This window comes from Rana temporaria, chromosome 5 (assembly GCF_905171775.1).
Source record: "Rana temporaria chromosome 5, aRanTem1.1, whole genome shotgun sequence".
In the NCBI taxonomy this organism is placed as follows: Eukaryota; Metazoa; Chordata; class Amphibia; order Anura; family Ranidae; genus Rana; species Rana temporaria.
This window is the reverse complement of record NC_053493.1, coordinates 116,176,827-116,196,207: the sequence shown is the minus strand read 5'-3', so window position 1 is coordinate 116,196,207 and position 19,381 is coordinate 116,176,827. Positions and strand designations below refer to the sequence as shown.

The following is a 19,381-nucleotide window of genomic DNA, read 5'->3' as shown; positions in this document are numbered from 1 at the left end:
GTGAGGTACCGAATCATAGACAGAGCCAGAGTCAGGAACGGAGCCGGGTCAGGGATGGACATCAGTACAGGAACAGAACACAGAGCCAAGGTCAAGAGCAAGCCGGGTCAGAATACTGGGAAGACATACAGGATCAGAGCAGGATTCAGGAACAAGCTGAAGATCAGTCAGCAAGGCACAAGAGCCCAGACTCCCTTTAAATAGGCTGTCTGGTGCCAAACTGAATTAGGCTCGTACGTGTGCGCGTGTATGTGTGTGCATGCTTGCGGGCTCTGGCGTGCACGCGCGCGCCTGTGAGCCATTCTATGGCAAATGCTATGCGCTTGCGCACGTCTATGTGCAAAACATCTTACAGGAGTTCCCTGACAGCAAGGAAAAGCACATACCATATATCAAATCTTGCAGTGGCGCACGCATACATACCAAGATATGGCCCTCCTAGGACAGTTAAAAACAATCAACGGTCAAACTGCATCAGATTGGGGAAGGTTCCTCAAGGTGAATCCCCTGGAAGATCGGGGGGAGAAATCCCCCATCACTTGGGGATATCTGTGGTAAAACATGTCATCTCACAGTCTCACAGAGATGCCCGAAAACGTCACAAATTTGTCATAGCTGCATCGGAATTCATTCTAACGCACATTTTCTCATTTGACGGGTCCCACTTCCTCAAGGTGCAGGGGGTGGCAATGGGGACTTTCTGTGCACCCCCCTCTTATGCCAACCTGTACCTGGGGGAGTGGGAACATTCTTTCCTTTCAGATGACAAGCTGCAATCACTTACTGGGCATATCATTTCATGGTTCCATTATATAGATGATATACTGTTGATCTGGGAGGGCTCTCTGAATTTTTTAATTCACCTATCGCAGAGAGCTAGATCTTTAAAGGACCAGCTGGTTAAAAGTGAGTATGTAGGAACTTACAGGTTAGACCAATGCAAATGACTGGGCACCTTCACCTGAGGCGGGTGTCTGTATTGCCAATATATGAACACACAACCTGACACTATATTACCCAATGGTAATATATACAAACCCAAACAATTTGCTGTAAAGCCATAGGTGTTATCTACCTACTGACATGCCAATGTAACAGTTTTTTTGTAGGGAAAGCAAAACTTCAGTTTTGGAAAAGGGCATACAGACACATCAACAGCATGACCACCAACAATCCAGATCTTCCCCTTGGAAGACATGTTAGAGATCGCCACCAGAGCACCTTTTCCCGGATCCATTTTACCATCTTGGATCAGGTTCACCCAAACTCCAAGGGGGAGACTGGAACAAACTCCTACTCCAAAGAGAGGTGCGTTGGATCGCTGAATTGGGGGCAACCCTGCCCCCGGGCCTCAATACCTAACTTAGCTTCCGTCCCTTCTTAGAAGGGTTTTCATTTGGGGGTTGTGAAAAAGAATGACATAACAGTCCAACACAACATATGAGTATGCCATGACATCAGAAGTAACACTGTTACGCACTGTGTATGTTGCTGATGCGATTCAAATGCAGTATATGCTTTGGGTATTATCTGGTATTAATATACTATGTCAATGATTGTATGTTGATTGTGTCCTATGTTGTATATCCTTTATTATATTTGCTAGCACCTAATATACATTCTATGTCTCACTCCGGCTGGCGTTGAGGCATGTATGCCAATTTCTGACCCCTGGACGTCTCTGGACCATGTTTATGCATTGCCCATGTCATATGGAGGAGACATGTAATTGTTCTCCCCTCCTCTGCATGATGGGAGACCTGTTCCCCTCCCTGTGGCCTCGATCTGCCCTTACCCGGACGCACAGGGGCCTCTCGTCTCTGGCTTTATGTGCAGTGTTGTGCTGTTTGAGGTGCACCCATGTTCCCCACGGGGTGTCCCTCTTGCGGTGCATTTGCCGCCTTTACATGTGCGTCGGTGTCTTCGAATTCATGACACCCTTCCGCGATGTTTCCAATCTGGCATTCCCCACACTCAGCGTCATTGATGATGCGGTTGGAACGTTTTTACGCCCCAAGTGACAACACCGTGCACACGTGGGCGTTTTACAGCACATTGAGAGTGGCGTGTCTGCCTTATGCAGACGCTGCCCTTCAGGTGGACTACAGAGTGGGCAATTTTCCTTTTTTAGGAATGCTATATGGTAGATACCTTATCATAGAGATAGCATCTCTCATTATGATTATGGACATCAATACTTGGCTAACACACTGCGTATGGGTGGCACTGCCATACTGGCTTTCTATGCACCCCACAGTGGAAACCTCTTAGTTAACCCATATGGTGGCCATCAATATTTCCCACAGGATTGTTCAGTATAGATTCTGCAATCAGATGTAAATCCTGCATTCATGTATAGGATGTGGATGATCTATAATGTTCTGTTGTACCCCGTTTTTGTTAAATGACAGTACATGCAGGGACAATTTTCTATGCCCTCACTATTACTAATTCACATTTCAGGTGCGGGTAGATCTCATCAGTGATACAAACCTCCCTCTCTCCTACCTCTTGGAACCCCTCTCCTTTCCCCCAATGTTGTCCCTCTCTCACTGGCTTGGCTCGGCTGCCCCTTTTGGATCCTTGTGAGGAGCACCCTGAGGCCTGGGTGGTTCCCCACCCATTTTTCAGGTGATTAACTCTGAGGGAACTGTCCTCACCTGATGCAGATTGACCTTTGATTATTTTGAACTGTTCAATGTGGGCCATATCTTGGTATGTATGCTCCACTGCGAGATTCTATATATGGTATGTGCTTTGCTTGCTCACTTATGTGTTTTTAACCAATGTTATGTTCTATCATAGAATGTTCCACACTTATGATCTTCTCATTTAAATTTTCATGAAGAAGGGATTCTCTGTTCTCAAAACATGTTGGGCACAGCAAGAAGAGAATACAACACTACCACTTAGCTCTTTATGAGCCTTTACTTCCTCTCCTGTTTTATGCATGGGCTGCTGTTCCTACGTTTCATGCAGGAAAAAGTTTCCTGCACCATTTTTGTGAATATCCGTTATGGCCAAGCAGACTGCATGACCGTAAGGGTGCATTCACACCACGATTTTATCATCCTACTTGTTCTCACGATTTCACGGTTTGAAATCATACAAATCTGTATGGCAAAACGTATCCATTCACTTCCATTCATTAATGTAGGTCCCCAAGTGCATCCGATTTGATCCGCATCAGATTTGATACGATTTAAAATCGCATCAAAAATCGTGTTTGACCACGATTTTTGGTCCTGATTTGAAATCGTATTAAAATCGTGTCCGATTTTTTTATATTGTAGTCAATCTAAAATCGTAATAAATCGGATGACTGTGCGTTTTTATCCGATGAATCGTACCCGATTTTTTATTACGCATGCGCACTAGACACTGGAACGAGCTAGAAACTTCAAGAATCTTCTTTTTCCCAGAAAGCCAGACATTATTTAAAATCAGGATCCGATTTTTTAGTGAAAATTTTTGACATACGATTACATACGATTTTGTCATATACGATTCCATCCGATTTAACGGTCTGATTATCGGATGTAAAAATCGTGATGTGAACCTAGTCTAACAGACATTCATGGACAGAAGTACAAATCATGGATTTTACACACTGTCCTTAAATTTTTTTTTAACAAGAAACACTGTCCTTAAATGTAATGACTGTTGGCAATGCTGGTATGTGCAACTGAAATGGGGGGGCAACCCCCAGTTAGAGCCATGCAGCATTTACTTGCCGGTGCTATGTGGAGTCCCTGGCATTTGCTGTTGCCTGTGCTTTTACAAACATGCCACTCCCGGCATCCCTTTAGCTGTGCCTGAACTTGGCTTCCCTGTGGCAGCCCCTGCGGCCTCTATGCACATACAGAATCAACTGCTTCTTTCCATACGTGCCTGTGCCAGCTTATCCCTGTCAGCCGATGCAGCTTCTATTCTTGAAGGGCATTTCTCTAGACATACCTGGGCCGCATGTTGAACATCCTTGGTCTACACTCTCCGGTAAGTGGCTCCTTTAAACATTGACACATGGTGGTGGATGCACGCTTTCTGCGGCAGGAAGTAGGAGTGTGGGGACACTTCTAGCACCATATTAGTTAATACATATAAGTTCTCATGTATCAAAGACTGTGTATTGTACTTTTTTTTTCACTTTACATGTTTGCACTTTACTTGTGTATGTTTATTGAGTATGAATTGTATGGTCGCACTTTATTTAATTTTTATTTATGTATGGCATTTATTGCTTCACAGTACTGTTTTTTGGATTTAGCGCTGCTTTTTGGTATTTTTGGTTTATTAGCTATTGGTATCACAATGGCATAGTGGCTGCTTTATCGAGATACAGTTGTGATAATAAGGTTACATACCCTGGCAGAATTTATGATTTATTTTTCCATTTTTAAGAGAATATGAATGATAACACAGAAACGTTTTCTTTCACTAATGGTTAGTGTCTGGCTGAAGCCATTTATTATCAATCAACTGGGTTTACTGTTTTTAAATCATAACCACAACAGAATCTACCCAAATGACCCTAATCAAAAAGTTTACATACCCTAGTTCCTAATACCATGTATTGCCCCCATTAACTTCAATGACAGCTTGAAGTCTTTTGTGGTATTTGTGGATGAGGTTCTTTATCTTCTCAGATGGTAAAGCTGCCCATTTCTCTTGGCAAAAAGCCTCCAGTTCCTGGAAATTCTTGGGCTGTCTTGCATGAATTGCACGTTTGAGATCTGCCCAGAGTGGTTCAATGATATTGAGGTCAGGAGACTGAGATGGTCACTCCATAACCTTCACTTTATTCTGCTGTAGCCAATGACAGGTCAACTTGGCCTGTCCAAGTACGTCCCATGTGCAGCTTCCTGGCCGATTAATGCAATTGTTCCTCCAGTATTTTTTCATAACATATTGCATTCATCTTGCCATCAATTTTGACCAAATTTCCTGTGCCTTTGTAGCACACACCAAAACATCACCTCCATGTTTCACAGTAGGAATGGTGTACCTTTCATCATAGGCCTTGTTGACTCCTCTCTGAATGTAGCGTTTATGGTTGTGTACAAAAAGCTACATTTTTGTCTCATCACTCCAAATGACTTTGTGCCAGAAGGTTTGAGGCTTGTCTCTGTGCTGTTTGGCGTATTGTAAGCGGGATACTTTGTAGCATTTGTGAAGTAATGGCTTTCTTCCGGCGACTAGAAAATGCAGCCCATCTGTCTTCAAGTGCCTCCTTATTGTGCATCTTGAAACAGCCACACTACATGTTTTCAGAAAGTCCTGTATTTCACCTGAAGTTATCTGTGGGTTTTTCCCGAACAATTTTCCTGGCAGTTGAGGCTGATTTTAGTTGGCCTATCCAACCATGGTTTGGTTTCACAGAACCCCTCATTTTCCACTTCTTGATTAGACTTTGAACACTGCTGATTGGCATTCTCAATTCCTTGGATATCTTTCAATATCCCTTCCCTGTTTTATACAGTTCAACTACCTTTTCCCGCAGATCCTTGGACAATTATTTTGCTTTCCCCTTGACTCAGAATCCAGAAACATCAGTGCAGCACTGCATAAAAAATGCCAGGGTCTGTCAGGAGTCCAGAAACTCATTGACCATTTATACACACACACACTAGTTACAAGCAAACAGATCACAGGTGAGGATGGTTACCTTTAATAGCCATGCAAACCCCTTTGTATCAACTTGTGTGCATGTTATCAGGCCAAAATCACCAGGGTATGTAAACTTGTGATCAGGGTCACTTAGGTAGTTTCTGTTACCATTATGATTAAAAAGAGTAAACACAGTTGATTGATAATAAATGGCTTCAGCCAAACACTAACCATGAGTGAAAGAAACGTTTTTGTTATTCATATTCTCTGAAAAATGGCCAAGAAATCATAAATTCTACCAGGGTATGTAAATTTATGAGCACAACTGTACATGTAAATACCTCATCGCAGATTTTTATTCTAAGATCATTCATAGCTCTGAATTCTTCTCCTCAATAACAGAAAAAAAAAAGTGATCAATTCAGTCTTCTTTTTTGTCTGAGTAATTACTGTTGGGCGACTCACTACCTTAGCTGGAAGTTTATTCTAAGTATCAACTACTCTGTTGGTAAAAAAATATTTTGAGGTCATGTCCCGTGTTCTTGATTTAGCCGCATTCACCCCCTTAATGTATTTAAAGGTTTCAATCATGTCTCCCCTTTCCTTTACTATACATTCTCACAAATGATGCCACACAAATTTAGTATACAGGTATTTTTGTTTTTAATATCAATATGAGAACATTAGTGCAAAATGCATACTTTCATCCATACTCGTGTAAACAAGCATTCAAAGTATAAACTAACAAACAATTTAAATATCATGTATCCACCGTTTACAGCTTGTATACACAAAGGAATGAGAAAGCTGTTAATATATGCAGGGGTCATATGGGAGAAGAGAACATTTTCCAAAAGCTGTAATAAGCTTTTAGACATTCTGAATAATACTATGAACAGTTTGTATGGAGCAGGCTAATTGCAGAGCCATTTTATGTCACTGGCTGACATATTCTAGACTGGCAGCCCTGCTCAAGAGGCCTACAACTCAAGCCATGCATAGCAGGACTCAGCAGTTGTCATTGGTAACTATTAGTGCTTTAACAGGCGCCAGCTTCATTGAACTTTACTTCCACACTTTCACAATGCCATCCCTGGAGGCTGTTACTATAAAGCCTTGCGTGGTTTGGAAGGTGGCCATGTCCGTAATAATGTCATGATGTCCAGCTGGCAGTGACTCAGGTCCTCTGCGAGGGGCATCTTCACTTGGCCCCACTGTATGCTTACTCTGAATTTCCTACAAGTTAAAGTGAACAAGTATAAAATTAGACATAGAGGGTAATATATGTAAAACATTTTGCAAATCTGTAAATTTAGAAAACATAATAAGTAAATGTTATCAATTACGAGGTTAGGTGCAGATTAGGAAGTTAATATAGGCTGCTGCCAAGAATGGATTGGCAAGGAGAGAATCGTTCAAAGGTAATATAGCCATATTGACATAAAGACTGGACTCTGCTGCACCCCTGTGGAAATGTTTTTTAATACCAGTTACTGAAAGTGCTGCTAAACTTCTTTTTACAATTTACTAGAAATGGAGCAGACAGGATCCAGAGCTAATTTAAATGGCAACCAATCACCTTCTAGCTTTCATTTTCAAAGCTTAACTGAAGAATCTGAAGCAGACTGGTCACAATGCACATCTGATCCAAATTCAGTCTTAGTATTTTGAATAAGGTGTGTGTATTTTTTTTCTAACGTATAGATAATACATGATTCACAATCATGCTTTCATATTTCAATTTTGCAAAAGGCCACAATCCTCGCTGCAATAGAAAACACACGTTTGGCCACTAGAAACACTATATGGGCAAAAGTATAGGGACCAATGCTTTAGAATGGGATGTCCAACAAGCTCATATAATTGTGATGGCCAGGTGTTTACAATTTCTTGGTCATGCACTGCAAATTCTAGCACACTCAAGTAAAATAAAGTAGTTTACAATTGAAGTTTACCTAAAGCAAAAACTTTTTGGTGAAAGAACGACAAGTTTGTTAAAACTGTCAGGTTTTTGTTGTTGTCGGAGTCTATGTTAGTGAGATTTTCCCTCCCTATTTATCCTGTCCTGGTCTCAAGACAGACAGGGGGAGATTTACTAAAACTGGAGTCCAAAATCTGGTGTAGCTCTGCATAGAAGTCAATCAGGTTTCAGGTTTTCATGTCAAAGTTTAATTGAACAAGCTGGAGTTAGAAGCTGATTGGCTACCATGCACAGCTGCACCAGATTCTGAGTGCTTTGGTTTTAGGCTGCTTTCACATTGAGCAGTGTCGAGCGTTAGCGGTAAAGCGCCGCTATTTTTACCGTTGTTTTTTGCGGCGCTATTCGGTGCTTTTTACACCCACTAGCACCCGAAAAAGGTTTAAACCCGCCTGCAAAGGCCCGCCCACCCGCTTTGCCGGCGGTTTGGCGGCGCTGCCCATTGATTTCAATGGGCAGGGGCACTGTAGGAGCGGTGTATACACCGCTCCTACAGCGGCCCAAAGATGCGGCTAGCAGAACTTTTTTCACCGTCCTGCCAACGCACCGCTCCAGTGTGATAGCCCTTGGCTTTCACATTGGAGTGAAAGGAGAGGCTCTTTCAAGGCGCTTTTCAGGCGCCATTTTTAGCGATATAGCACCTGCAAAGCGCCTCAGTGTGAAAGCAGCCTTAATAAATCTCTCCTACAGTGTCTGATCTGATGGTCCGAAAACATCCTACACAAAGAAGACCCAGAACTGAAATGAGGCTCTTTGCAAATACCCCCTGAACTAAGGTAAGATTGAAAGGAAGGGCCTTAAACTGAAAAAAGTTGTCACCCATGGCAAAGAGAAGAAAACACTTATAACCTGGAAAGATGAGAATGTGAAAATATGCATCTTTATTTTAATGATGACAAGAAGTCTGAGTAATATGAAGTTAATTGAACAAAGGCACTGAGAGCCCTAGAGTCCGAAATAGGATGAATGATTTCTTTGGGTTTCAGAACTTAAATCAGGTTTGGTTGAAAGAATGGAAGAATAATCCCCTTTTCAACAATTTCTAAATGGCTGTCCAACCTACATAGAAACTACTTCACACACCCATGTGGGCCTTCCCAGATCTCTACAAAAGCCATCAGGTTTTCCCCCACCACTGATTGACTGATGGGGGCCTTTCTATACAGTATACAGAGGATTTAACCACAGATGTTGATGCTTTTAGTCCAGAACCTGACTTGGAGAAACTTTTCATAAAAGATAGAAAAATGAAAATAATTGAATACAGTCATATTCTTCTATTTATGCAAGTCATGGTCTTCTGTTTATGCAAGAATCATACAATGATAACTAGTGTGTCTGCCTCAGGAACACATTATTATTCGGATCATTGCCTTTTTAATTCGAATTTAATGTGATTGCATCTGTGATGTTTATAGTGTGTGTCAAATGGTTATGTTTCAAACATTATTCTCCGATGTGTATGGCTATCTTGGTAGTGCAGATCCACAAATGCTTTAGGCCATTGGTCAGGAGTCAGGAGACCTCATCACATTTGCTCAGCATGGCAGTCTCCTACAATCAGATTGTATGAGGATTCCTTAAAACCTCCTCACACACAAGATCAATGTAAGGAGCCTTTCAATGTGCTTATTGTAACATCACCCTGCATTGTTATTACATGCTAGCTGGAAAATGACACAATGACAAAAGGACTTATTGTTTTTGGCTTATTTTGCCATTAGAACCCCCAAGCAGGTGTAAAGTGATTCTATCTTACAAATGACCCCCGTATGCTCACTACCTAGATCTATATTTACGAGTTGGGTTTCTGGGCACAGAGCCGTGGTTCTAGACCCCCCCCCACCACCAACTTTACCTTCTCTGCTTTGTTTCCCCTTATTCCCCTTTTTCCTTCCCTTTCTTTCTAACACCTCTATAATATTGGGTTTGAGTTTCGACTTTATAGTTGGGGTTAACTCTATTGTTCACCCTTGACAGTCCATTGTTCACTAGAGAAGCTTGGGGTTGATGCCCGCATGATCGGAAGGTTTAGGCTCCCCCTATAGGCAGAGTGGGAGCTTGCTTTTCCCAGCGGGTAAGTGGCCAGATGAGAGTTGGGATATGACATAGGTGTGTGGCACTAAACGCAGTGGCCTGTGTATGGTTTATTGTTATGTTACTGGATCTTAGCCCGCTTTGATGGGTCATATTGGACAATTTAGGAGAGACAAATGAGTCTCTCCAGTGTCATGGACTAATCTACATGCTATTCCCTAAACAAGTTTTATATTGTACAATGAAAAGCTGAGATCCCCCCCCCCCTTTTTTTTTTTGTTGTTACTCTTTGTATACAAAACATTAAGAAAAACTATTAAAACATAAAGTGATTCTAAACAATTTTTGTATAGATAGAAAAAAAAATTCCCTTTTTTATAAATGATCACATTCCTTATGTTCTTTTATCAGCTGCATAAGAAGCTGGGGGAGAAGAAGCAGCAGTACACTTAACTTCCCAGTGAATGGCTGTGCAGGAGGGGCATGTCAGAACAAGTCTGATTATTGGAGGAGAGCTGGCTGAGTTCCCAGCATAGCTAGGGAACTGACCACAATGTGCTATGCTTATTGTGGTCAGTTTTTTTTTAGGAAAGCAAAGAGGCTGGCAGGAACACCAGGGATTTCACACAAAGAAAGCAATACAAAGAGAACCGGATACTTTCTCAAATACATGGTACAGCAGGCACATTTCAGGAACATGAAAAATCGCTTTAAATATGTGCAAAAGCATGCACCTTTTCCTCAAGCTGTGTGTAAGCTATAAACCAAGCAGATATCCATGGAAACATGACTATGACTCTTAAAGGTCCATAATTCAAAACCATTTTTTGCCTTCCTCTGTGACTCGAACCCAGAGTCTTAAATAGTCGTTGAGGTTGATATATACTGTACTTTGCAAGTGCGGTTGCACTCTTTTTCCTCTAGAGCTTAGTAAATGTGGTAAAGTTCTGCTGATTTCCCTCATCCAATCCTGTGCAAGCAAAAATGCTTGTTTTTCCCCTTGTATCTGATTGGGTATTTATTACAAAGTGAAGCTTTACCACATTACATTTAGTAAGGAAAATGAGTGCATTGCCAAAGTGTCATTAACATTCCATATTATAGTGATCATGAGCAGAAAGAAATCTCCAGGACCACAAACAAATTAGCTATTGGGAAACAAAGCCATTTATTTTATGAAAGACAGAATTTAAAAGCAGACAATGTTCTCCTCCTACATTCATAAATTTGTGAAGACATCACATTTTTCACTTAGCTTTTCAATATACTAAACAAAAATTGTATTTGTTTGAAAAAAAAAAACATGAAAACTGAAATACCATTGAGTAACTATTAGACCCCTTTAAGGATGAGCCGCAGCCGCATTAGCGCTGAAAAACAATTTGGAAAGCTCTGCAACACGGGAGCTTTCAACCTCTTCTTTGGGGTTTAAAGCGCCCCACTAGCGGAGCACTTTTAACCCTAAAGAAGGGGTCTTAGGCCCCGTACACACGGTCGGACAAAACCGATGAGAATGGTCCGACGGACCGTTTTCATCGGTTCACCTCTGAAGTGGCCGTACGGCCTGATGTGCGTACACACTATCAGTTCAAAATCCGATCGAGCCCAACGCGGTGACGTGCTGAATAAAACGAAGTTCAATGCTTCCAAGCATGCGTCGACTTGATTCTGAGCATGCGCGGGTTTTGAACCGATGCTTTTCTGTACTAACCATCGGTTTGGTCCGATGGGGCAGCGGTCCATCGGTTCGGTTTTGAAGCATGTTTTAAAATTTTGGACCGAAGAAAAACAGACTGATAGCTTATACACACGGTCGGTTTGGTCCGATGAAAATGAACTTCGGTTCATTCTCATCGGACCAAACCGACCGTGTGTACGGGGCCTAAGAGTCCATGCACACTGGAGCTGAAAAACTGTAGTTTATTGGAGTTTGGGCATTTTTTTTTAAAGCCCATAAACTCCACTCAATGTTAGCCTATGTGTCCATGCACACATGGACGTTTTTCAGCTTTAATGAGCAGTGGAGTTTATGGGCTTTTTTCTGAACGCTCGAAAATCGTGTTCAAAGTGACGTTTTTTACCTAAAAAAAATTAAAAATGCCAAACGCTGATAAACGCTAAAAAACGTGTCTCGCCAGCGTTTTTTGGCATTTTTGATCCATTGAAAAAAAAAAACACTAACGCTGAAAAACGCTAATAAACGTTATTGCAAAAAACATTAAAAAACATTGAAAGACTCCCTGCAAAGCTACTGGCAATTTTATAACATTATTTTAGTGTCCAGTGTGCATGGAGCCTAAAAGTGGACCTCACATCAAATGCATGACCTCTATTTAGCTAGTAAATAAATAGCACAAGAGTGCTATTCTCACCAGATTTGGGATTGTCTGCTTTTACAATCATCCTGTAAACATCACTGGACCTAAATGAGCAGGCTGGAAACCACGGGTCCAAGGTAAGTCATTTTTTTGTTTGACATAACAACTTGAAATGAACCTCACTGCATCATGCCAAGAACATTAATCTTCATTATGTCACGTTTCAATGTCTCCTGCACAGGCAGGCACACACACAGTAAGTAGAGTGTAGAAAGAGAGAACGGTAAGGATCTTTTTGTCATGTGTAGATACTTTTTGGAGGATGAAGCAGTCATATGATAGCACTTTCCCCCTGCTCTAGGAGAATTGCACATCTTGGAAATAGTGTGAAGTTGCATAACTTCCTGTCTACATGGCGATGATATTATCACAGTAACAAATCAAACACCTCTATCCATTTTTTCCTTGGAACCTCCATAGATTAATGACTGTTGTAGCAGAGCATCCCAGCGAGAGCCGGTAAAAGTCCTATTCGGGGTTTATACATCTCCCAGGCTCCTCTCATATACATTCAGGGATCTCTGATCCATGATCCAGTTCGGGTCTTGGTCCCCTTCCCCAGGATAATTTAAGCTCACCTGAGCAGACAGCCTGTGCTCTTGGCCTGGGAACCTCAGACAACTTCTGTCTAGGAGCGCAAAAGGTTGGTAAAAAACGTATGTGGAAGCTGACAAACTGTAGGCTTGCTCAGCCTGGTAGTTAGGATCTGTAAATATTGTATAGTTAGTGCCGAGACACGGCTAGGTTTTTGTTTGGCTATTTTTGTTCCTATTTGTTTTTTTTGGAACACTGTATAGCACCTGTAAATAGACTTTGTATATATCACAAATAAACACTGCACTGTTTGTCACTAATTCATTGGACTTGGTATCTGTGCCTGCTCATCCCAGGGAGCTTTTGTACCAGCTACCTGTCCCCCAGGTTACACTGTTAATAGCCAGGCAACACGTGACTCCTCAGTTTCCCAGCAATGAGTCAGTGTTCCGTCTATCACAGACGAGGAGGAGGTGGGGCTTTGTTACACTGGATGGCTGATGTCTGATTGCACTTTGCGAACAGTGGGAGACTCGAGTATAAGCCGAGGGGGGCTTTTTCCAGCACAAAAAATATGTGCTGAAAAATTGGCTTATACTCGAGTATATTTGGTACTTTTATTTAACACTTTAGGATAATTTAACGCTCAACTCTGAGGTGTTTGTTAACACAATTTTAGCATTGTTCAGACTTTGAAAATTCACATCAAACGCTCAATTTTAATGACCATTACTATATTGCAAATATTCATATGCTTAACACACAAATAGCACCAAATAAATGCAGCCATATCTTATAATGATCATTTATAACAACTAGAAAAGATGACCTGTAGGAAAAATGTTAGGATTTTTCCACTGGAATAATGCCAGAAGCAAAAAAGGTTGGCCGATTTACCCATCTGTTCTCTACTCACCCAACATTCACCCTGCAGAACTCTTCCTTGGAATACGCTTCTTTGAAATAAGTTTATGAAGAAACCTTGATTATTTCTATTCTGATTTAAGTTTTGTATTTGAAGTAAACAATTACCTGAACAACTTCTGTGCCTTCAATTATCTTGCTGAAATAAGATACAGGTGGCGGGTTATTGGCGCTTCCTGCAATTACGTACGATCTCTTTGGACATGCTAGATTCCAAAATCTGAGGATCAAAGTCAAAAACAGAAATCGGTTACAAAAATCATAAAATACTCACTCAGGATGCTTGCAGCATTAGCACATCATCTTACAACCCGAGGGAACATTTTAGGTTTAGTAACAAATAATGTATGGTAGGTATTTAGCTCAATGGTTTCTTAAAGTGATGCTAAACCCAGGACCCTGCAGTCATAACTATTCTCCCACAGTACACAGAACATGGGAAAGCACATATTTTAGTAAATATAAACTGCTAAATACCTTTTCTCATCAGCAGTATATAGCAGTCTTGTGACTTTTACCAGTCTGGTTAAAGCTTGTAGGAGAAGTTTTTAATTGTACTCTGACTGTCCAATGAGACTGCAGGACTCCTGATCTTATGTCTAGCACAGGACCCATTATCACTGTCCAATCACATGACCCTCCCAAGGAAAAAAAAACTCTATAGCAATACACACTAAACTGAGCATGTGCAAAGTGACTCCAAAGGCTCAGTCTTATCACAAGATGGTTAGGGGACAGTGGAAGAACAGGAGGATCAGAGAAGACAGGATTGTACACAACGCAGGGGATTAACCCCTTAGATTCCACAGTGAGTATAACAAGCATGCTTTACTGCATATACAGACTGATTTTACTGTTATGGGTTTAGTAACACTTTAAATATTAATTTAAATGTGAAGCCAACAACATGCCCCTGGGATAAGGATACCTAGAACTTTACCTCATCTTCTACAGCAGGGATATGCAATTAACGGACCTCCAGCTGTTGCAAAACTACAAGTCCCATCATGCTCTGCCTTTGGCTGTCATGCTTGTGGCTGTCAGTCTTGCTATGCCTCATGGGACTTGTAGTTCTGTAACAGCTGGAGGTCCGCTAATTGCATATCCCTGTTCTACAGCGATACATCCACAGGAACATAGAAAGCGCCTGGGTTATAGCGACTTCCAGAACCCCACCTATTCGGCACTCCATAAATGTAAGAACCTCACCAGGATCCCCTCACTTAGCAATGGCAGATCACAGACACAGGAGAGCTGGGACAAAAAGGCCAAATAGCATGCATTCTGCAGATAGCCTAGAACAGGGATATGCAATTAGCGGACCTCCAGCTGTTGCAGAACTACAATTCCCATGAGACATAGCAAGACTCTGGCAGCCAAAACGATGACACCCAGAGGCATGATGGGACTTGTAGTTTTGCAACAGCTGGAGGTCCGTCTAATTGCATATCCCTTTGCCTAGAGGAAACTAACCTCCACTCAGGGTGACAGATGCCCCCGTGGTCCCGGAGCAATGTCCTCTTATGAAGCTGATTTCATTATCAGACTCTGGCTTCCTCTTAGAAAAATAACATGTGGCCTGTCTGAGAAAAACAGATTTCCCTGCCACTTGTCAGGGCTGAGCTATTAGCAGCTCCCTTCTCCGTGCTCAGGCTGCTCAGCTGCCAGATAATCGTCAGCAATCATTGATCCTCCAGTGGCTCACCTGGTTATTATAACTGGCTTGTCAGTCCTGCCTACAGCCAGCCCCTTCTGGCTATTTAACCACTTCCTTACTGGGCACTTAAACCCCCTTCCTGCCCAGAGGACTTTTTGCGATTCGGCACTGCGTCGCTTTAACGTGCACGTCGCTTTTAAGTGCACGGTCGTGCGACGTGGCTCCCAAACAAAATTTACGTCCTTTTTTTCCCACAAATAGAGCTTTCTTTTGGTGGTATTTGATCACCTCTGTGGTTTTTATTTTTTGCGCTATAAACAAAAATAGAGCGACAATTTTGAAAAAAAATGACATTTTTTTTTACTTGTTGCTATAATAAATAGCTCAATAATTTTTTTTTTTACTTCTTTTTTTATCCTCAGTCTAGGCCGATATGTATTCTACATTACATTAGTAAAAAAAAAAAAAAAAATCGCAATAAGTGACTGGTTTGCGCAAAAGTTATAGCGCCTACAAAATAAGGGACAGAATTATTATTTTTTATTATTATTTTTTTTATTAGTAATGGCGGTGATCTGCGATTTTTATTGCGACTGCGACATTATGGCGGACACATCGGACACTTTTGACACATTTTTGGCACCATTCACATTTATACTGCAATCAGTGCTATAAATATGCACTAATTACTGTATAAATGTGACTGGCAGGGAAGGGGTTAACACTAGGGGGTGAGGAAGGGGTTAAATGTATTCCCTATATAGTGTTCTAACTGTGGGGGAAGGGGGGTGACTGGGGGAGGTGACCGATCTGTGTCTCTATGTACAAGAGACACAGATCGGTCTCCTCTCTCCCTGACAGCACCGCTGTCTGTGAGAGACGGCAATGAGAAATGATCTCATATGTAAACATATGAGATCATCTCTCATTGGCCGCACAGATCGCCTAGCAAACGGCCACTCCGATTGGGAGCGCGCGGGGAACGCTGAAGGGGGCGGACGTCAAATGACGGCGCCCCAGAGAAGTAGAACCACCCTGCGGCCGTATATAGTCGTACGGCCGTCTGTAAGTGGTTAAACTGCTTTGTTCATTCCTTTCCTGCCTTTGCCTTGGTAAAACATATCTGGAGATTCTCTGCTGTGTTCCTGTTGAAGACTTTGCCCAGCTGACGTCCCTTCCAGTTCCTGACCCTGTTCTGCTGCCTCTGACTACGCTGATCTCTGGTTTCCTAATTTACTGGCTTGTCTGACTATCCGCTTTGGCTTTGGCTTGATACCTGGATATGTTTTGACTACGTTTACAGTTCTGTACCATTTTTACCATTATATTAAAAGGTGTGATTTTTTACTGCATTTTCTGTCTCAGTCTGATTCATGGTTCCTGACACCACTATGTCTGAATTCTTTGAAAAATTCTCAACACTTCTAAAACCTTTGGTTTCTAGATGCCAAAAACTAGGGTTGTCCCGATACCGAGTATTTGCGCTAGTACTCGTACTCATGCAAATACTCCCGATACCAAAATAGAATACTTTTTTTTTTTTTTTTACATCGAGCGGTGCATAGAGGCAGGGCCGGATTAACCGTGGGGCTGATGGAGCTGCAGCTCCAGGCCCCCATCATAATATAGGCCCAAACTTAATTCTCTCACCAGGGCCCGGCAGCCGGCCGACGACCGCTATATAATAAATCCACACGTCCAGGCAGCTGCAGCCTGCATTATGATATAGGCCCAATTGACGCAGTTAACAACATTTAATCACGGGCCGTGAGTAGCGGCCGCGAGCCGCTGCTATGATTCACGGCAGAGCCGCGGCTATCCACAACAACACAGCCTCTTGTAGCGCGGGCGGTGCCAGTGCGCCGAGGCTGAGCGTGCTCCTCCCCTTCAGTACTGTACTGAACACAGACACTGACTGTAGGCGGAGCTTGACGTCCCCAGGCGGCATGCGTGACGTCATCCAGAGGCCGTCCCCGGCGTCCTAGGAGTCTCCATTGCCTTGTGAAAGGACCACACCGCACGATCGACAGAAAAAAAGCAAGTAAGCCATGATCGCTGGGGAAGTCACTGTCATACAGATGAGATAATGTTTAATTGTGCAGAAGAAGTGTGGGTACAGTACTGGCTGCAACGAACCTGAAGTGGTTAACTTTTTTTTTTTGGGGGGGGGGGGGTGCTATATCAGTGCAGGGAGGCAGCTTATTAGTGCATCTCATCAGTGCCACATTTATGAGTGCCATCCAATCAATGCCAGTGCCACCTATCAGTGCCATCCATTTATGAGTGCCATCCAATCAATGCCAGTGCCACCTATCAGTGCCACTGGATGGCACTGATAGGTGGCACTGGCATTGATTGAATGGCACTCAAATGGATGGCACTGATAGGTGGCATTGGCATTGATTGGGTGGCACTGATGAGATGCACTAATAAGCTGCCTCCCTGCACTGATGCACTAATGGGCACTGATCTGCACTGATAGGTGGCACTGGCTAGCTGCACTTTTGGGCACTGGCACCGATGAGCTGCACTGATAGGTGGCACTGGCAGTGATCACTCCTTCAATGATATGTAGTTTTCCAGTACCGTATGCTAAAAAACAGCCCCACACCATGATGTACCAGTTCTTCATAATTCTAAAGAAAATATCCTTGGTCTGTATTGTGGTTTGAAAACGGTCACATGACATTTAAAAAAAGTATCGGTATTCGGTATCGGTGACTACTTGAAAAAAAGTATCGGTACTTGTACTCGGTCCTAAAAAAGTGGTATCGGGACAACCCTACCAAAAACACTACACGTTGGATTCTTGCTAAAATGAGAATCACAATTTTTTTGGGACATAACATCTTTCACATTATACAAAAAAAAGTTTTTTTGTTTTTTAATTAATTAAAGTGCATTTTCCCCAAAAAATTGCATTCGAAGGACTTGGTGGATTTGGTGGTTCACAGCTTATGACAGAACTGGGCCTTGGAAGCCTGAACAAAATAAAAGAAGCTCATATTTTTTTTTTTTTTTTTTTTGACGGAGCAGGGTTTATGTTTGTTTTTTCTAGAGAAAAAAGGTAGTCTAGCCTTTTATCTCATAAAGTGCCCATTATCTGTTTCAATACCTGTGGCATTATACATTTTCAATCTGCCAGAAACTATTCATAAATTCCCAAATGTTTATTATTACTTTTTTTTTTATTCTCTTTATAGTGGATGAACATGAATAGCAACATTCAAAGGTGGATCGCGAGCTGACAAGAGTCAGTGACATTTGATATAGGATATGAGTGTGCATGCATATGATACAGTAGGTGTTTGTGATATTGTGTTTTTAGCATGACAGCATCGCGCTGATTCTCGGCGACATGGTGCCGAGATCTCGCCGACATCTCGCACTCACTGGAATAGTGACAGCACATTCCAACGTGCGCATCATAGAAGCGACGGGAGATCCGACTTGGATTCCCGCCAATTCTACACGTGTGCGGCGTTTGTTATGAATCCTGAGGGGGAAGTCCCCGCCGGATTTTAAATAAAAATTCGGCATGGGTTCCCCCCTCAGGAGCATACCGGGCCCTTAGGTCTGTTATGGGTTGTAAGGAGAGCCCCCCTACGCCGAAAAAACGGCGTTGGGGGTCCCCCTACAATCCATACCAGACCCGTATCCAAAGCACGCTACCCGGCCGGTCAGGAAAGGAGTGGGGACGAGCGAGCGCCCCCCCCCCCTCCTGAGCCGTACCAGGCTGCATGCCCTCAACATGGGGGGGTTGGGTGCTCTGGGGCAGGGGGGCGCACTGCGGCCCCCCCACCCCAGAGCACCCTGTCCCCATGTTGATGAGGACAGGGCCCCTTCCCGACAACCCTGGCCGTTGGTTGTCGGGGTATGCGGGCGGGAGGCTTATCGGAATCTGGGAGCCCCCTTTAATAAGGGAGCCCCCAGATACCGGCCCCCCACCCTAAGTGAATGGATATGGGGTACATCGTACCCCTAACCATTCACCTGTAGGAAAAATGTCAAAGTTAATAAACACACCACACAAGGGTTTTTAAAATAATTTATTTAATTTAGCTGAACACATTAGGTCTAATCCGAAGGTTTCAGGTATATCTATCGGCGACTGCACACATAAAATTAGTTTATTTGCAGACGATATTATTTTAATGCTATCTTCCCCATTCTCTTCTCTTCTAGAAGTTCAAAAGATTTTGGCCTGGTTTGGTAGAATTTCATTTTATAAAGTTAACGAAAACAAGTCCTATGCCATGGATATAG

At 42.6% G+C, this 19,381-nt stretch overlaps 1 protein-coding gene across 1 annotated transcript in view; it reads right to left on the bottom strand.

Moving 5' to 3' along the window:
• Positions 1-6,246: 6,246 nt before the first annotated feature.
• PIK3R4 (phosphoinositide-3-kinase regulatory subunit 4) overlaps positions 6,247-19,381 on the bottom strand; it is a 95,853-nt gene continuing 82,718 nt past the window's right edge. Inside the window, exons 19-20 of the mRNA XM_040353047.1 lie at positions 13,567-13,678; positions 6,247-6,843 (exon numbers count right to left, since the gene is read on the bottom strand). Of these exons, the coding sequence (XP_040208981.1) occupies positions 6,673-6,843; positions 13,567-13,678 (283 nt within the window). The 3' untranslated portion in view covers positions 6,247-6,672. The remainder of the gene's footprint in view (positions 6,844-13,566; positions 13,679-19,381) is intronic.